The sequence below is a fragment of the Zalophus californianus genome, chromosome 12 (genome assembly GCF_009762305.2).
Source record: "Zalophus californianus isolate mZalCal1 chromosome 12, mZalCal1.pri.v2, whole genome shotgun sequence".
Taxonomy (NCBI): Eukaryota; Metazoa; Chordata; class Mammalia; order Carnivora; family Otariidae; genus Zalophus; species Zalophus californianus.
The window spans coordinates 82,672,614-82,690,517 of NC_045606.1; the positions used below are offsets into that span (position 1 = coordinate 82,672,614).

At 54.6% G+C, this 17,904-nt stretch overlaps 1 protein-coding gene across 1 annotated transcript in view; it reads left to right on the top strand.

Moving 5' to 3' along the window:
- Window positions 1-11,540, top strand: part of SND1 (staphylococcal nuclease and tudor domain containing 1) — a 410,452-nt gene extending 398,912 nt beyond the window's left edge. The window contains exons 18-24 of the mRNA XM_027574982.1: window positions 1,652-1,793; window positions 5,223-5,346; window positions 6,239-6,308; window positions 7,312-7,425; window positions 8,977-9,180; window positions 10,770-10,814; window positions 10,921-11,540. Of these exons, the coding sequence (XP_027430783.1) occupies window positions 1,652-1,793; window positions 5,223-5,346; window positions 6,239-6,308; window positions 7,312-7,425; window positions 8,977-9,180; window positions 10,770-10,814; window positions 10,921-10,986 (765 nt within the window). The 3' untranslated portion in view covers window positions 10,987-11,540. The remainder of the gene's footprint in view (window positions 1-1,651; window positions 1,794-5,222; window positions 5,347-6,238; window positions 6,309-7,311; window positions 7,426-8,976; window positions 9,181-10,769; window positions 10,815-10,920) is intronic.
- The last annotated feature ends 6,364 nt before the right edge of the window (window positions 11,541-17,904 follow it).

A 17,904-nucleotide genomic window follows, 5' to 3' on the forward strand; every position in this document is an offset into this window, starting at 1 on the left:
GCAGGAGTCTCTGAGCTGATTGCCTCCTTTCCTGTGGCCACCAGGCCTGGGCATATGGAAAGCAGAGGTGTCTGGATGCTACTGAAGAGGTAAATAGCTGTGGTGGGACTGTGTGTGGAGTAGGTGAGAGGGGTCAGGAGCTGTTTGGGTTAGAGTCCAGCCCCAAAAGGCAGAAGGTGAGGCTGGCAGAGGTTTGCACCCAGGCGATGTCTCTCCCATCCCCCTCAGCCACTCTCTGGCGGCCTCCCCCAGGCTCAGCCCCTGTTGCTCATCCCAGTTCTCAGGGCCCTGGCCTCCCCTTCTAGTGGAAGAATACACCACATTAAAGGCAGGAGCATGGCCTCTGCAGGTGTGACCCAAGGGAGTTCAGTTAATTCTGACATTCCTGCCCTTTGGCTGCATTCATGTGCTGTCCAGGGGTCTGTGGGTCAGCTGAGTGATCATGGGGTCAGACTAGCTCCTCTTGCAAGGGAAGAAAAGGAGATGCAGGAGGCATATGGCTTGACCGAAGTCAAACATCAAATTAAAGGACAGGAGTCCACATCTCCCGCCCACAACTTTTCCCACTGCTCAGTGCTGCCCTCTGTCTCTAGAGGCCCAGTCAATGTCAAAATGCCCTCGAAGATCTCAAGCACCCAGAGACCTGGGTTCAGATCCTGCTTCTAGCAAGCCTGGGTGCCTCGGGTTCCTCATCTGTAAAACAGGGTAATGTTAATACCTAGTCCAAGGGTTGTCGTGAGGATTCAGTGAGTTACTACTTAGAGAATGTTTAGAATGGCACCTGGCACCTAGGAAGCGTGTAAGTTTTGGCTAGTACTTTTATCACCCCCCTGTTCTTATGTGTCTGTGGGACCCCGTGTATGGTCCCGTCCCTCACCCCCTTCTCAGTGTTCAGCTGGACAGGCTGCTCTGACAGGCTTCACTACTGGGATAATCTCCTGGCCGCAGTATTGGACTTGACACGCTGTCACATCGAATCAGCTTCTGAGCTGCTGTGGGCCTGACAGTGCAGGGCCAGGGGAGGAAGGGAAAGGCGAGGGTGGGCTTCTGAGCTGGGGTCAGAGCAACCTGACTGAGGTGAAGACAGAGAAGTTGCTGAGACAAGGCATTCTTGAACAGTGACGAGCCCGCCCCTCCACGGCCCAGGGCTGTCACTTGGAGAGCCTCAGGAGCACCATGGCCCTGGACAGTGCAAGGGCATGGAGAGTTCAGAGTGACCCCTGCAGAGTGGTGTCGGGGGGGAGAGGTGGGGACCCAGAACCACAGCAACACCAAGGTTCTCACACTCGGGGGTGCATGAGGATTGCCTGGGAGCCGCTGTGGCTTGTTTTACTTCCTCTGAGTGCAGTTATAACAGATCCTAACTTGGTGGACCTGTATTTGGACCCAGGTTCCAGCATTTTTAATAAGTTCCCCATTGCTTCTGATCCCTGCCCAAATTTGAGAACTGATTGATCAGAAGAACTTTGTAGCACTCTCCTTATCCACTCAGAAGTAGGAGTTCTAGGGCCTCAGCTCAGTGTGATGTGAGTGTCCTGTGGTGACCACCACACTCACCCCAGGGGTGACCCACTTGCCCAAAGCCCCTTTCCCATGTTCTGGCTGGCTTCACTTCCTAATCCCCGCCCCCCTTTGCTGACCACACGTACAGGTCTGGGCCCATTATGAGGAGCAGCCCGTGGAGGAGGTGGTGCCCGTGCTGGAGGAGAAGGAGCGCTCAGCCAGCTACAAGCCGGTGTTCGTGACCGAGATCACTGATGACCTGCACTTCTATGTGCAGGATGTAGAGACCGGTGAGTACGCTGGCCCAGCCTGCCTCCAGAAGCCCCTCGGTTCAGTGGGAGGGCGGGGCACAGCCCCCGGCTCCCAGGGGCCTCTCCCCAATAGCCTACAGGTGCTACCCTGGCCCTGGGCCCTCAGTCATTTCATGAACTGCAGATGGGCCCTGGAGTAGGGAGGCTTAGCTTGGCTTCTGAGGGCTAATGAGGTAACCCGTCTTGTCTGGGTGGTACTCTTGAGATTCTTGGAGAATTGTTTTGCTCTCAGCCCAGGCTGGGTTGGCATGGGGATCTGTAGCCCTCAGAGTCTTATCAGGAAGCAAGGAACAGATTGTCTCTTGTGTGGTCAGGAAGCACAAACCAGCATCACAAACCAGTAACCCTCCTCCCACTCAGCTTCCTTGGGAAGGCAGCAGGAGGAGAGGAGCCTGGGCTTTTTTCTCTGGGGTGTCTCCTTCTCTAGAGGTTACCATAGCCCTGAGTGGTAGCCAGTTGCCATGGAAACAGGCGGCACTGTAGGGGAAGTCATCCCGGGGCAGTCTTTCTGAAGGACCCTCTGTCTCCGTCCTCCTCCTCCCTCCTGCCCTCATGGGTGGCGCACTGTGGCCTGGGTCACCTCAGCACACTCCTCAGGCTTCCAGAGGACAGAGGGTGGTAGAGGCCACTCTGCCAGGGGTGGCCCTGTGGTCCCCTTCTGGCTCAACTTCCCCCCTCCACTCCCTTTGCTCTCTCTACCCTTCCCTCCCTCCTCTCCTTGACACCCTGTGCAGGGAACCATTTTTAGTTGAGGGCAGAGGAAAAAGCTCTTCAAGCCGCCTCTGGGTCCAAGGAGCCAGATCCTTGCAAGGCAGAGAGGCCTGAAGATGTTACTGGCACTTGAGGCAGCCCCATGGGTGGCAGGCTGTGACTAGCCCAGCCCCCGATGCCCCCCTGCATCAAGGCCTCTCCAGATCATCAGCCTCATCTCAACCACTTCCCTCTAATGACATTTTCCAGGCAACTGGTCTGTGGCCATGTCAGTTCACCAAGAAAAACCAACCTTCCCGAGCTCTGGGCTGGCTCTACTTGGGAGGGGAAAGAGGCAGGGAGGGGTAGAGATGGGCTGCTGAGCCTTCAAGATTAAGTTCTCTTGGGGTCAGCTGCAATCCTGCTAAAAAGTGGCCCAGCACCGCCAGGTCTGGGTGGTGTGATGAAGAAAGGAGTCTTTCACTGGTGGTCCAGGCAGGAAGGAGAGCTGTTTCTGAGCACAGGAGCCAGAAAGAAGGGGCCTCAGGAAGCTCGGGGAAAAGGGAACTCAAAGAAGACCCTGCCGTACGCAGCTCTGTGGCAGGCTCTACCTGGCCTCTGGATCCTGCGGGGTAGGACCTATCTTGGGTAAGAACAGAGCCCTAAAATTCCCAAGGTTCGAGGCCTTCAGCAAGTAATCTCAGAGGCTTCCTGTGCATGCCCTGTGCTCCGCCTGGCTATCTCTGGCAGCTGTAGGGAGCCAGGACCCTGCAGTGAGTGGTGGCCAAGGCAGGAAATCAGGAAAAAAGGAACCAAAGGGGAAACCATGTGTTCTTGGAACATTGGAGAAGGGAATGAGGCCCTTGTTGGCACACTACCTGGAGGGCTGCAGTGGGATCCAGAGAACCTGACCTCGGTTGGTTCCATAAAATCCATGAAAATAAACTTAAGCATCTACAGCCTCCCTCTTCTGAAACCTTTCATCCTCTCTTGGGGGACAGCCTCTTGCCCTGGGTCTCTTCTCTTGATTAAAGCCTGCCTTCAGGAAGGATCTAATGAAATGATGAAAGCATTGCCATTAGCTGTAAATGACCAGCCAGGCTCTGTGCAAGGACCTGTTTGCAGGAGGCAAGGTCTGCTTCTGTTGCCTTGGAGCAAAAAAAAATAAAATAAAAAATAAAAATAGACCAAGTATAGAAAGAATTTGTGTAGAGGGTTTACTGCTGGCTGGGGGAAGGGCAGCTGCTTCCTAAAAGTCCCTGTTCCGAAACCAATGCTCATGAATACTGGGACAGTGGCCCATGCAGAGGCCCAGGAATGGACACATCTTTGTGCACATCTGCAGAGTGCATCTTCAATATAGTTTACTTCTTTTTTTTTAAGATTTTATTTACTTGACAGAGAGCAAGAGCATAGGCGGGGCAGGGTGCAGGAGTCTGCTTCTCCCTTCTGAGCAAGGAGCCCAATGTGGGGCTCGGTCCCAGGACCCCAGGATCATGACCCAAGCCGAAGGCAGATGCTTAACCGATTGAGCCACCCAGGCGCCCCAAATACAGTTAAATTCTTAAGTACCCTGCATGCATCAGGGATTTTCTAGGCCTTGCAAGAGCAAACAGAACCAAGTGAGCAATGGTCTGTGCCCTGAAGGAGCTCACAGCGTAGTGGCAGAAACATAAGCCAGACAAGGAACATACAGGGCCAACTGTGACAAGTGTACCAATAGCCAACATGTGTTAGGCACCTGTTACAAGGTGGCTTTGGGCCCCGGAAGTGGAAAGAAGAACCCCATACCCACGCCACACGAACCCAGCTACCCTCACCGAGAGCAAAGGGGGCACAACGGGCCTGATGGAGAGCTAGAATCGGGGCCAAGTTGGATGGAAAAGTGAAGTTACTGGGGACTGATGCTTAGTAGAGTGGGGGCGGGGGACACAGCAGAAAGGAGCAAGGGAGGGAACCTGAGAGGACCCTGGATGGTGCCAAACCTGGTATTACCAGCTGACAAGCAGCAGGAACTCAGGATTCAGGAAGGACAGGCTGAGAAGGAGACGCTCTCCCTGCCAACCAAAGAGGGCACTGAGTTGGGGCGGGAGGTTGGAACCCCAACCTGGCAGTACCAAAGTTTGCTTTTGCACGTACTTCACATGGTAAGCAAGGGCAGAGTAGTCAAATTTGAATATACTGAGATTGGGCCCTGCTCCCCGAGTTGCTCCGCACCTTCCGTGGCTCAGAGTCTGAGGCCCTTTCCTTGCCCAGGGTTGTATGGGGCCCGCCGTTCATCTCCGTGTTTGCCCTTGGGAGACACTGGCAAAGAGTGACTGCTGTCAGTCATCACTTCTGTGGCCCAGGCCAGGCCAGTCCTTGTAGGAACGGGTGTAAGCTGGCCCGCTCCCACCCTGGACGAGGCTGGTTGGCCCTGCTCCACATCCCCACGCTTCATCCACCTCCTTAAGTGGAGCCCAGGAACATTCCCAGTGGCTTCCACAGCCCTGGCCAGTGGACTGGAGAGCTGAGGTTGGAAGGAAGACTCTGTGCCTCTGCGGCCTGAAGTGTCAGCAGGTCCCCGTCCCACTTTTGAAGACAGCATGAGCCTCTTGAGCTGAGGCCACAGGGGACTTCCCTACAGAACAGGGCAGGCCAGTGCCACAGGCACCCTACACAATGCCACATCTTGCCTGCTCCCCAACCCAGGACTCACTCCCTCTTCCTCCCCTGCAGGCACCCAGCTGGAGAAGCTGATGGAGAACATGCGAAATGACATCGCCAGCCACCCTCCTGTCGAAGGTTCCTATGCGCCCCGCCGAGGAGAATTCTGCATTGCCAAGTTTGTCGATGGAGAATGGTAAGCCACTTGGACCCGAGCAGAGCAGAGTCTTAAGCAGGCGCGATAGCCGGTCTATCCTCAGGACACAGACCTGCGGAGCTACCTAGTAGACTTCAGGCATTTGCCTTAGCAACCTGATTTCCACTGGGCGGTGGTGGTTGACCTTGGCCGGCTCTCCAGTGTGGCCCTCTTCATTGCCCGCAGCCCATCTGGGGCCTGTGATTTGCCAGCAGCCCAGTCAGGCTGGAGCGTATAAGCAGTATCTCTCCTCATTCTGGGAAGCTCTACTGGGGGAACCATGCCTGGCTGAGACTCTCTGACATAGCCCTCACCACACTCAGGAAAAATGGTGTCACATAGGGTGGGGAGGGCGGAGGCTGGTTCTCAGTGAGCCCAGACCAGCCGCCCGGCCCTCCACCCTGCCTGTCTGGGACATGAGCAGGAGCACTCACAGGCTGCAAGAAGGTCACTATGTCTGATCTACCAAGAGTAGGGCCCATGGCCTTCCCTGGGTGACGGAATGACTTGGATGTGTTCCCTACCGCGGCCTCCCAGACAGATCTGCCGGCTAATTACAGCTGCTGTCTAGTGTGCTGGCTTTAAACAGCAGACATCAATCTGGTCATTAGTCTTGTTGCTTTATGCCCCAAGGACACATTAATCTGCTCCACACGCTCCCTTCTCCCTCCCTCTGCTCCCAGCTGTGCTCTGATTCCATTAGATGGTGGCCACAGCGCCCCAAGCCTGGGCCTTCATGGAGTCTGAGAACTGCCCTCTGTGACACCCATGGGTGTCCACCCTGAGCCCTGGGCAGGGAAGTGTCGTGCCTCTGCCCTGCTGTCACTAAGGCTCCAGGGAGGCCAGACTCGTCAGGGCTGTGCCTTGAGCTCTGCCCGCGCTGCCGTTGCAGGTACCGTGCCCGAGTGGAAAAAGTCGAGTCTCCTGCCAAAGTGCACGTCTTCTACATTGACTATGGCAATGTGAGTGTGGGGGACCTGGAGGTGGAGGAGTAGGCAAAGGAGGGGCCCGCAGCATAGCAGTCCCTTAGGTCAAGTCCCTGTGAGCTCTGAACCCCTGACTGACAGAATGGTGAGCATGTAGGCATCTGTACTGTTGGTGGAACAGGCCACTGGACTCTGAGACGTCTCCTTTCCAGGCCCCAAGGATGAGTGCCCAGCCACACCCATGGCTTCTCGTCTTCTGCCCAACTTCTTTGAAGAGAGGGTCCCTGGAGGCCATCAACACCCCACGGCTCCTGGTCTTGCTTGACCAGGTGCTTGTGTGCTGATCCCCAGCTCATCTCCAAACCAAGGCTTGCTAGGAAGTCACAAGGGGGCAGAGTGACTAGCACCCTTGAGAAAAGCCCCCTTGGACTGGGCCTGGGAGTCTGTTAAAAATTCTGGGAGATTCCCTGTGGGCACAGCAGCAAGTAGGAGAGAAAGTTGTAGTTCAGAACCATGCTACTCCTGAGGTGCTTGTCCGCTCTCCTCAAGGACTAGTGTTGAGGGTCGAGCAGAAGCCCAGAGTTGGGCCGTGCTCCCACCTTGCCAGCAGGGGATACACAAAAGAGATCCTGCCCATGTTGCGGGACTGTCGGGACCCTTGTCTCCGTCTGCTTTCCCTGCAGAGCTCCCCCTAGCCTCTGGGAAAGTATTCAAGGAACCCATGTCACAGAGGGAAGGAAGGCATTGGAGAAAAATGGAAATAGTGGTTAGAGACCAGTGACCAAGTTGATTATTTTACTAGAGCCACCAGGTGTGCCAAGCCCAGGCCCAGGTTGAGAAGGTGTGAGCCACAGCTGCCCACCTGCTGCAGGGGCCAACCTGGCACGTTCCCCCACGGCATCACTGACTGGGGCTAAGTAGGAGCAAGTCGTGGTAGGGGCCTGAGTTAGAATTCCAGAGGCCTGGCCATAGCAGTCGTCCTGTGAGAGCAAGGGGGCATCGAGTGTGTAATGCTCTTGGCCTGACATGTCCTCTGCAGAGGGAGATCCTGCCGTCTACCCGCCTGGGGACCCTGCCACCTGCCTTCAGCACTCGTGTGCTGCCTGCTCAAGCCACAGAGTATGCCTTTGCCTTCATCCAGGTGCCCCAAGACGTGAGTCTTCGCATCTCCCTGTGTCCCTCCCTCCCTTCCTTCCTTCCAAAGGGGGCTGTCCGATGACACTCAGCCACTGGTGCAGCCCTAACAGGCTGCCAGGAGATGGAAACACTGACCAGACCAATGTCTGTTAGTGACAGGACCTAAGAGATGGGAGTGACCAGGGAAGTTGAGGGAAGGTACACAGAGGAGGTGGCATTGGAACGTCTGAGCTGATTCTTCAGATGGATGGGCCCAGTGGGCCAGGGCACTTGGGGCAGAGACTGGTCCACACAGTTGGGAGTCCAGGACCTTGTGGGCAGTAATAGGAGAGGAGAATGGAAAGGTAAGTCAGGGCCTGGCAGGTGGGGGCAGGGTTTTCAGTAGAGGCATGACATGGTCAAATCTGGTTCTGCAAGTTCCTTCAGCGGCCATTGTCGGAGACTGGGTGGAGTCGTGGGAGATCATGGCAGTTGGAAGTCCAGGCTAGAGACAGTGACAGCCAAACCGGGGCCACGCCGGAGGGGGTCAGGTCTCAGCTTCATCTGGGGATGGGAGCAGGAAATGAGGAACAGAAGGTGACAGGGTTTCTTATGTGTGGCTATGATGCTGTTGGCCAAGATGCAAGAATGAGAAGGAGCAGATCAGGGGTTATGGGAGCTCCAGGCGCAGCTTGATGGTGTTCAGTTTGGAAAGCAAGAAGACTTAGAATCACGGACTGGTAGCTAAAACCATGGGTGCATACAGGGCAAGTGTGCGGAAGACAGGATGCAGAAGAAAGCAAACCTTGGCAACTGCTGGCCTTCCCCGATCCAAAGAAGAACCTGAGCCAGAATGTGCATCCAGAGAGGAGAACATGGGCTCAGGGTTGCAGAGCCACCCAGTTTCCCAAAGCGGAGAGCCGGGCCTGCAGTGTCCAGCTCCCCAGGGAGGTCAGGCTTAAGGCTTGGCAGGTACCCTTGGCTTGGGCACCAGCAAGGCCCGTGGTGCTCAGGGCAGCAGTCTGAACAGCATGCATGGAGCTGCTGCTGGATGCAGGGTGCTAAGGAGCAAACGGTAGGGTAGGAATCTGCGCCCTAGAACGTTCTCTGCCTTCTCATGAAATTTGCCAAAGAGGGTGACAAAATAGGTCAAGGGGCAGTCTGTAAGGGTAGGGCTATGTAAGCGTGGAGAGAGCCTGAGAGGACAGTACGTGCACAAAAGCTGGGACTGTAAGGGGTCGCAGTGCTGGGGCACAGTGCTGCAGAGGTGGGGGTGAGGGGGCCAGGCAGCGAGTGGACAGTTAGTTTGGGATGGACACAAGCCACTTTTTCTCAGAAACCCAAGGCGGGTGGGCGACAAGGTTGGGTTATATGCAGATAGGCTTGGCAGGGAGGGAAAGAACAGGGAGAGGGAGCACTTCCTGTCCAGAGGCTGTTTCCTTCCTTGTTAAGATGTGAGCAGGAAATGAGATGCTGGCACCTGCTGGACACTTGCTTGGAAGTCCATGAACAGGACCTGGGGCCCAGGTGGCTGTCTTTAAAGCTTGCACTTCCCTCTCCCACTAACCTGTGCGTGTCTCTGCTCCAGGAGGATGCTCGGACAGATGCCGTGGACAGCGTGGTGCGGGATATCCAGAACACTCAGTGCCTGCTCAACGTGGAGCACCTGAGCGCTGGCTGTCCCCACGTCACCCTGCAGTTTGCCGACTCCAAGGGGGACGTGGGACTGGGCTTGGTGAAGGAGGGACTGGTCATGGTGGAGGTGCGCAAGGAGAAACAGTTCCAGAAAGTGGTACGTGATGTGGGGGCAGGCTGCGAACGTCTCCCCCCACTACCACCACCACAGAGGGGGCTGGGGCTGCACCAAGAGCCGGTGACGGAGCAGGGAACCCTCCGTCCTGCTATTCCTGCTGGGGAGAGATAACGGATTTGGGTTTGTTGGGGTTTAAAAAAAAAAAAAAAAAACTAATTACATCCCAAATTAGTTGGCTGCAGGCTTGGCAGAGAATGCAGCTATAAGCTAGAGTGGGAGGTGTCCCTTTGCAGTGCCCTCAGGTGGCAGGCTGGAAAGGGCCACAGCCTGTCACTGCCTCTGCCCACTTTTATCACTTCCTTCTCTCTAACGTGCAATTCCCAAGTCTGGAGCCAGCCGCTGGCAGGCAGTGCCCCCCGGAGCCAGACTCAACTGGGACAGGGGGCCTAAGGACTGCCCCTCCAGCCCGTCTGAAAAGCCCCCGGCACGTGGAGCTGGGCTGGGCCTGAGTCTCCCCATCGTGAGACGAGGAGGGTGCCGCAGGCTGCGCTGCTTCACAGGCCGGACCATGAGGGGCCTGCATCCGACACCTGGGGACCACCTGCACTGTCTTCCTTACTGAGCGTTGGGAGTTGGGACGGGCACCTTGCTCTCAGGACGGGCTGGTGGGAAGCCTGTGCCCATGCAGCACCCAGCTGCTCCCCACGCTCCCTCTGAGAGGAGAGGTGAGAGCGGCAGTGCTGAAAGCCCCGTTCTCTCTCCGTTGTGCCTGTCGCTTCACCTTGTCCCAGGCCTCTCTCTGGCGTGCGGTCTCTGGGTCTGTGGCACTGGTTGTGCAGGGTGGTGATTCATTTGGAACAAGACCCCAGTGTGAATTGCTCTTCTGTCTCCTCTGGACAGGAGAGGCGTGACACCCCTAGTCCTCTCACTTAGAGACCCCCCCCCCCCCCGTGTCTTGAGATTGCCCTAGGAGCTAGCGTTAAGTTTTCCTGTAGACACATGAGATCTCACTGTGTCCCCTTGAAGCTACCCGTAATGTCTCCGGTGTCTAGAATATTCCTTTGCCCAGTATCTGAGATAAACACCCTACAAGCGTTCATTCATTCTTTGATTCATTCTTTCAGCAAGCATTTATTGAGGGCCTACATATTTCCATGAGCAAGAGACATTTCTGCCCTGTGGAGCTTACATTCAAGCATGAGTTGACAAAAACATATGTACTAAATCAGTGAAATTGACTGATAGGAGATAAATGCAACAGAAAAAGAGAAAATAGAAATCAAGGGAATCAGGAGTGTGGGGAAGGGGTGATTGGCATTTTTAATGGAGTCATCTGAGGCTTCATTAAGATGGTGATGCTTTATCGAAGACCTGAAGGAGCGGGACAGGTGGCCAGGTGGACCTGAGAGGAAGAGCGTTTCAGGCAGATGGAACGGCCAGCACAGAGAGTCAAGGAACAGCAAGGAGGCCAGTGAGACAACACACTTGGGATTTCACTCTGGGGGAGCTGGTGATCCGCTGAGCAAGGGCGTGATGCAGACCAGACCCAGGCAGTCTCCAGGGTCATTCCGGCTGCTCAGTTGCAAATACCCCCTTTGTGACCTCCCATTCTTCCCTTGTCCCTCCAGATCACAGAGTACCTGAATGCCCAGGAGTCAGCCAAGAGTGCCAGGGTGAGTTTGTACCTCAAGGATTCCAGGGGGAGCTTAAAAAGAGGGCTTAGTCCCGGGGTCCCAGCAGGTCCCACCTCCCTCACGGTCATTTTCTGCCTTCTCACAGCTGAACCTGTGGCGCTATGGAGACTTCCGGGCTGATGACGCTGATGAGTTTGGCTACAGCCGCTAAGGAGGGAAGCGGGTCTGGCCCCCAGCCCCACTCACACCAGTACCTCCTCCTCTGCAGGGAGGGTGTTTTCAGCTCCACACCCCAGATCAGGGGTGTAGATTGGGTCCAGCTTTGCTTCAGTGTATGGAAATGTCTTGTGGGGCGGCATCTGGGCACAGGTGGGGTGGGGGAGCCCTAGGCTTTCAGGGGCAGGCCGCTGTCTTCTGAGATGACAGGCATTGCCGTCCACAGTCTCTTCCCGCTGATACTGTGTTTTTATTTGGGGGTTTGGTTTTTCTTTAAAGTTGTCCTCAAATCAGGAAGAAACGTGAAAGACTTTGTCCTAATGTAGGGCATGATCCTGACACCCAAGGCCAGCTGCCAGTTGGCACCCCACTTCTATCCCAGATTGCCCTTCTTCCCAGCTCTCTGTCCAGCTGTTGATTATGTGATTCCTCTGATGCGTCCCTTCGCAGATGCCAGCGTGTCTACATCTGCCCCTGCCAGCCCTCCCCATTTCTGTATTTAAAGCTTTCGAGGCCCAATAAAATAGTACCTGCTGTCTGCAGCCCTTATTGGTCATGGTGGAGTCCAGAGTGTGGGATCTCGACAGCCCCAGCAGGAGGAGACTTGGGCACTTGGATGAGCCTCAACACAGTCATCTGCATACCTGGCCTCAGCCCTAGAAACCTAGCCAGTCGGGGAAGCAGAGCAGTTCTTCAGAGTCGCAGGCAACTCCTGGGGCCTGGGAGGCATGATGGCACCGTGGCCGTCGGGCAGAAGGCTGGAGATCTTCTCTTTTAACTCATCATTCCAGACCCCCACTGCACATGGCCGCCCTCCAGGACCTTGGAGATTTCGAGCGGCTCGGCAAGCAGTTCCCCAAGACTGGCCACACATGGAAGGCTGGGCTCGGTCTCACCAGGCCCCTGCAGAGAGTCGCCGGTACTGTTCTTTGCCAAGTTCTGCCGGAGCCCCAGCAGGGGGCCAGAGGGAACTTTCCCTCTCCTGCTGTGGCTGAAGAAAAGATTAACACCAGATAAAACTGGTACAACATGGGTTCAGGATGGGGGCCTCAGTGCCTGCCCCGCTCCCTCCACAGTGTGTGTTCGTTGGGAAATGGAGCTGGAGGACAAGGGTGGGTCCAAGAGCGGTCACGGCTGCTCGCCAAGGAGACCGTGTCTCTCCAGGTAGCTCCTGCTCTGTCTGACTTAATGAGGTATCCCCCAGGTCCTCGAGGTAGAGCTGGCCACAGAGCTCAGAAACCCCAGGCCGCTCCTGGAGGAGGGGAAGGCTCAAGAGCAGCCATTGTGGTGGAAGTGAGGAAGCTGTTGTGCTACTGGGGGAATGCCCGGGAGAGAAAGTAGGTGTGTGATGGCGAGGTCAGCACAGTGTCAGGGCATCTGCCTGTTATCCTCAGCCCCGCAGCCTTATCTGTGCAGCCCGGCCCTTCCTAGGCACATACTCCTGTAAAACATGGCACACCTTCCTGCAGCCCCACATTCAACCCCCCATTTCCAATCTGGGATGGTGCTCCAAGCCACCATATAAGATCAGTCCTTTGACGTTGGGGAAAGTTGGGAGGTGGTGGGGCCTGGCTGGCCAGCTCTCATCCCTAAACCAAGGTCCTAGGCCCCAGAAAATTCTGGTTCCTGGCAATTCTGCTCCTACACCCACTTGTTGAGGCCCAGAGTTCACATGGGGTTCTACTGAGAACCTGTCTTTAGGAAAAAGGATATGTGCTTCCTGAACTCGGGGTGCATTCTAGCTAAGGGGAGAGGTGCATGAGGCAGTGGTGTCCATGCAGCTCCAGAAATCTGTGTGCTCCCTTCCTCTCAAGGACTCCCGTTTCTACCTGCCCGGGAATCCCTCTGGGTTAGCCAGACTGAGAGCTTACGGTCCTCGAATCAGACCCTTTATGGTCCAGGAAACTATGTTTACCATGACTTCGTACAGCCCCTAATGGGGCCCAAGAAGTCCGCAGGAGTGTGAAGGTCCCCGTCTGTCTCACTCCTGGAGAAGCTGTCCTGCCCCCCAGCAGGCAAGCCCACTCCTGGTGGTCTCACGTTTTCTTGTCATGCATGGTGGAGGCTAGTCATATAGAAGAGAATGGTCGCCTCACCCGTTTCTCTGCCTCCTGGTGGGGTTGAGAGGCAGGTCAGCGTGTACTCCCTGTGAGCACAACGGGCAGAGGGGCAAGATGCCAGCCCACTGTCTCGCAAAAGGGTCTGAAATCGGCTCGCTGTCTCCACAGTTGCCTTGGTTACATCTGCGCCCAAGGATAAGCCCTCCGTGGCTCTGCAATTGAAATGATGCCCGAACCTTCCTACTTCTTTTCTTTCTCTTCCCATGCTGGTTTCATCCCAGGCCAGACCATTCCCGGGGCCGGAAGCTGCTGCTGCCACTTCCTCTTAGTTCCTCCCCGTCACATCTGTTGAGGTCCTGGGGTCTGTCGTGGGCGGGGCTAGGACTGGGGTGACACGAGCCAGGCACGTAGGATGCAGAATTTCAGGGAGCACTCAGCGTGTGGGTGCATCGGAGGCTTTGCCTTTTGTCCGTAGTTGAGACCAGTCAACTCGAGCACTTGCACCAGGAGCACCAAAAGCCTCTCCAGAGTTCCTTCCCCCCTGGAGTTATGAAACATGTTCCCCCATCCACCTTTCCAGTTGAACCCCAAAACCTCTTGAGCACCGATCATCCAGCCACCAAGCACGGATTAAGACTCAGGCAGAACTGGGTCAATGGGTGGCAAGGCTGTCTCCATAGGCTCTCAGGGGCCGTGCAGGCCATGTTGGAGCTGTCAGCAGAGGCTGAAAGCTCCATAATGAGCCACAGCAGTGGGCAGTGCACCAGGATGAGCGGCTGAGGCCCCGGCCCAGGGACTGAGAAGGTGTCACAGAGGAGGGCAGAGTCAAGAGCTAACAGGTGGCAGGAAAGCAGCATTGCTAAGGTCTGGACAGGCTCTGGAAGTTTTCCAGCCTCTGCGGACTGATGCATCAGAGCCCAGGGTTTGGGCTAGCCACCAGGGAAAGTAGCACCACCCAAGACCATCCCTGGTGACCCTCGTCTACCTTCTCCTTGCCAGCGAGCAGGACCAGTAGGGAAGGTGGTGGGCAGTGGGGGCTCGGGGGTGGAGGGAAGGGTTTGTGCAACTGCCTCTACTTTACTTATGGTTTTGATTATTTCTGCATCCCAGGGAGAGCCAGTGGACCCCTTTTCTTGCATTAGCCCATGTTGGGAAGCATCGGGGAGGGGCTGGGGAGCTGGTGCCTCGAGAGTGGTTATTGATGTCCTAATTACAAGAGGATGCTAATTTAATTTGAACCTAATTACAGTGCACTACCCTGGGTGGCATGTGTTTTAATAATTAACGTCCTTCAGATGCGTAGGAGTATAATAATATTTACACTGGGTTGGCTAGCAGCCTGGGGAGGCAGGCTGGGGTCCCATCCGCCACCCTCCCCCCGGACAGCTTGGGCTGCTAGCAGGTGGGGAAGAAAGCATATGAGTCTTGGTTGGCTAGTATCTTGTCATCCTTCCCAGGGAATATGCTTGGGCCTCATTTCCAGCCACTTCCTTGACCCAGCAGGCTTCTATGCTCTGTGGGGCTCCAGGCTGGAGCTCTGAAATACTCCATGAGTGGCAGGATCAGCGCTCTGGTTGCCAGCCTTCCTCCCCTACCCCAGGCCCAGCCTCGCAGATGAGAGCCCCATCTCTGGCTTCCCTTGCCTACCTGGGCCCATCCTGGGGAAGGGCTTGTTTAGGCAGGAGGAAAGAGAGCTGCTTGGTTTTTCTTCCTTCTCTTTTGATTGGGAACACTTGTAAGGAAGTACACATTCAGAAAAGCGCACGAATTACAAGGATATAGCTCAGGTGTTCACAATGTGAACATAGCCGTGTGCACACACAAATCAAAGAATAGAACATCGCCAGCCCCTCGGGCTTGCTCCTCAGTCACTGTCCCCCTCGAAGGTAACCCCTCCGTTGACCTTTATCCTGGTAGATGGGTTCTGTCTGTTTTGTTATGTTTTTGTTTTTCAGTTTTGCCTGGTTTTAAGTTTTACATAGGTGGAGATCTGCAGGATGGATTCTTACCTGCCTGCCTCCTCCCGCTAAGTATGCCTGTGGGCTGTGTCCTTGGTAGCTTAGTTTTGGTATGTGCCTGTTTTCTATATGGACTGTTGTCTGAATACACCACTTCTTGGTTATGACGAAGTCAGATGCTCAACAAGCTGCTAGAGCCAGAGCTCTGCCAGTCCCTAAAGGAGAAATCTCATTCTAATTATGCAACTGGAGGACAGGACGTGACACTCGATGAGCTGGGGTAGCAAGATGACAGGGCAGGGTAGTTCCACCCATTACCAACATGGAGTGGTATGGTTGCTAGCGTGGCTCCTATGCCCAGCCTTTGAGAGCTCCCAGAGATGGGGAAAGGGTCTGCCAGCAAGTTCTAGAAGCCAAGCAGATGAACCAGGGCCTTAAGAGTTGGGCTGAGGGAACTTCAGTGTCTACCGGAAGCCTCTCTAGGCCTATTGCTCTCTAAGTGTTGCTGGTAGACCAGCTAGCTCAGAATCACCCGAGGTGCTCGTTAAAATGCAGCTTCCAAAAAGGGCCAGGACCCCCCTGGGAGTGGGGGTGGGGGTGTGACTGAACCATCCATCACAGCAGGAGGACAACGGGTAATGTTTGTGGGCTTGGTAAAACAAGAACTGGCCTGTTGTGTAGCAATAATGGTAACCACCAGAAAATCTAGAACAGATGATGAAAAGTGGTTGCCTGTAGGTAACAGCTGAGGGTTGGGAGTGCGTATTAGAACTCCCTGTGTACCAATTTTTTCACCATCAGTGAGCATTTCCGATTTTTTGTTCATTATCAGGAAAATCTGCATGTATCACTTCCCATTCCAGAACCACTCCAATTCCCGTGGTCCAGGGCCTGGGACTCTGCACTTTAAGCAAGTTTCCCTGGTGATCCTGATGAGTTCTCAAGTTCAAGAATTAGCTAATCACTGTCCAAACTCATTTTATCAGGGAAGGAAGGAGACAAAGTGACTTGCCCAAGGTCATCCATCTTATTTATGGCAGAGCCAAGAATAGAAAACTGGTCCCTGGCCTATGTTGTCTGCATCATGGCTCTCACCTTGGTGGGCGTCTGTCTTGGTGGGCCTGGCCCCCAGGGACCTGAGGGACGAGCTGAGGACCTGGTTCAGTGAAAGGAAGCCAGGGTGCCCTTCCCTGGATGCAGGGAGGCGACCCATCCAGCAAGCAGAATACTCACAGCCTTGCCCCATACAGAGCCGTTGCACAGCCTGGCACATACAGAATGCCATGGCACCAGCAGCAACATCCTCAAGTTGTTGTCGCACTAGGAATGAGTCTGCCCTGAGCCCACAGCTCCCGGGCAGTCTGGCGCTTAGCATTTACCAAGCACCTCCCTCCTAGCTCCAGGCACTGTTCTAAGTGCTCAGAGAGAGGAATCAGCCCTCAGGTCCTGGGCCTATAGTCTACTGAGGACAGCAGATACTGGTGATGGGAAAACCCAGTTTACTGATAACAGGTGTATGTCCACATGCAGTGGCATTAGCTTGTCAGGTTGGCAGCGTGCCTACCCCAGGGTCCAGCAGTTCCCTCCTAACTGTGCGGCCAAGGGCTAGGTGCACATGTGAGAACCACCCCCACCAGGAGTCGTGTGCAAGAACGGTCACTAGAGTTGAGTTCCTACTAACACACAACTGGGCACCCCAGACACCGCAAGGTGTAGCCACACAAGGAAGTATTATTCAATGAAAGTGAATCGTGGCTGCACGGAATAACATGGATAAATCTTAGAAACAAACACATCTCAGATGACTTCATATCCTATATGCCATTTTCTAAAGTTCGAAACCAAATAATACACTGCTTCCATACATATCTACTGACTGATCCTTTAACTTCTGGGATGTGTTTGAGAGGGTAAAGGGACATTTAAATCTGTATATTTAGACCACAAACATAAACTGGCACTTTTTTGTTTTGTTTTGTTTTTTTAAGATTTTATTTGTTTGACAGAGACACAGCAAGAGAGGGAACACAAGCAGGGGCAGTGGGAGAGGGAGAAGCAGGCTTCCCGCTGAGCAGGGAGCCCAGTGCGGGGCTCGATCCCAGGCCCCTGGGATCATGACCTGAGCTGAAGGCAGTCGCTTAACAACTGAGCCACCCAGGCGCCCCTAAACTGGCACTTTTTTGAACAAACTGGGACACATGGACACCTTTGAAATAAGTACTAAAGTATAAAATCAAAAGGCAGAAGGATGATAAACACCAAAATCTGGATAGTGGTCCTGTCCAGGTGGCATAAGGAAGGATGTCAGGGAACGTAAGTTACTAGGAATGTTCTAGCTCTCCGTCTGGGAGGTGGGTCAACAGATGTTTGTTACTAACTAATAAGGTGGTGTGGGAGCTCAAAGGAGAAAAACATCTTTTCCTAGGAGTTAGGGTTAGAGAAATCTCAAATAGCACTTCAGTCTACCAAGGAAAGTTATGGAAGGTTTTCCAATGACAAGGTGACTCAACAGGTTTTGCCAAATGAAGAACGGGTCTGGTGGAGGGGGCACACTAAGCAAAGCCCTCTGCTGGCCCGTGGAACTCTTACTAAGACTGCCTGCCTGGGCTCCAGTGGAGTGTGCAGCCACACACTGCTCAAGACCAAAGCTCAGGCCTGACCTCGCCAGCCCTGGCTGCTGACCAGCTGAGGGCCCACTACCCCTTTGGGGAAAAGCAGCCAGTGTGGGTGGGGAAGGCCTGCATAAAACACTTCAGGGTTCCCAGATCACTTCTCAAGTTAATGTGTAACTTTAAGGTACACAAATCTTTAGTATGAAGCTTATGGATGTTCATAACCTCCATGCAACCACTCAGATCAAAGTAAAACATCAACATCCCAGAAGGCTCCTTGATG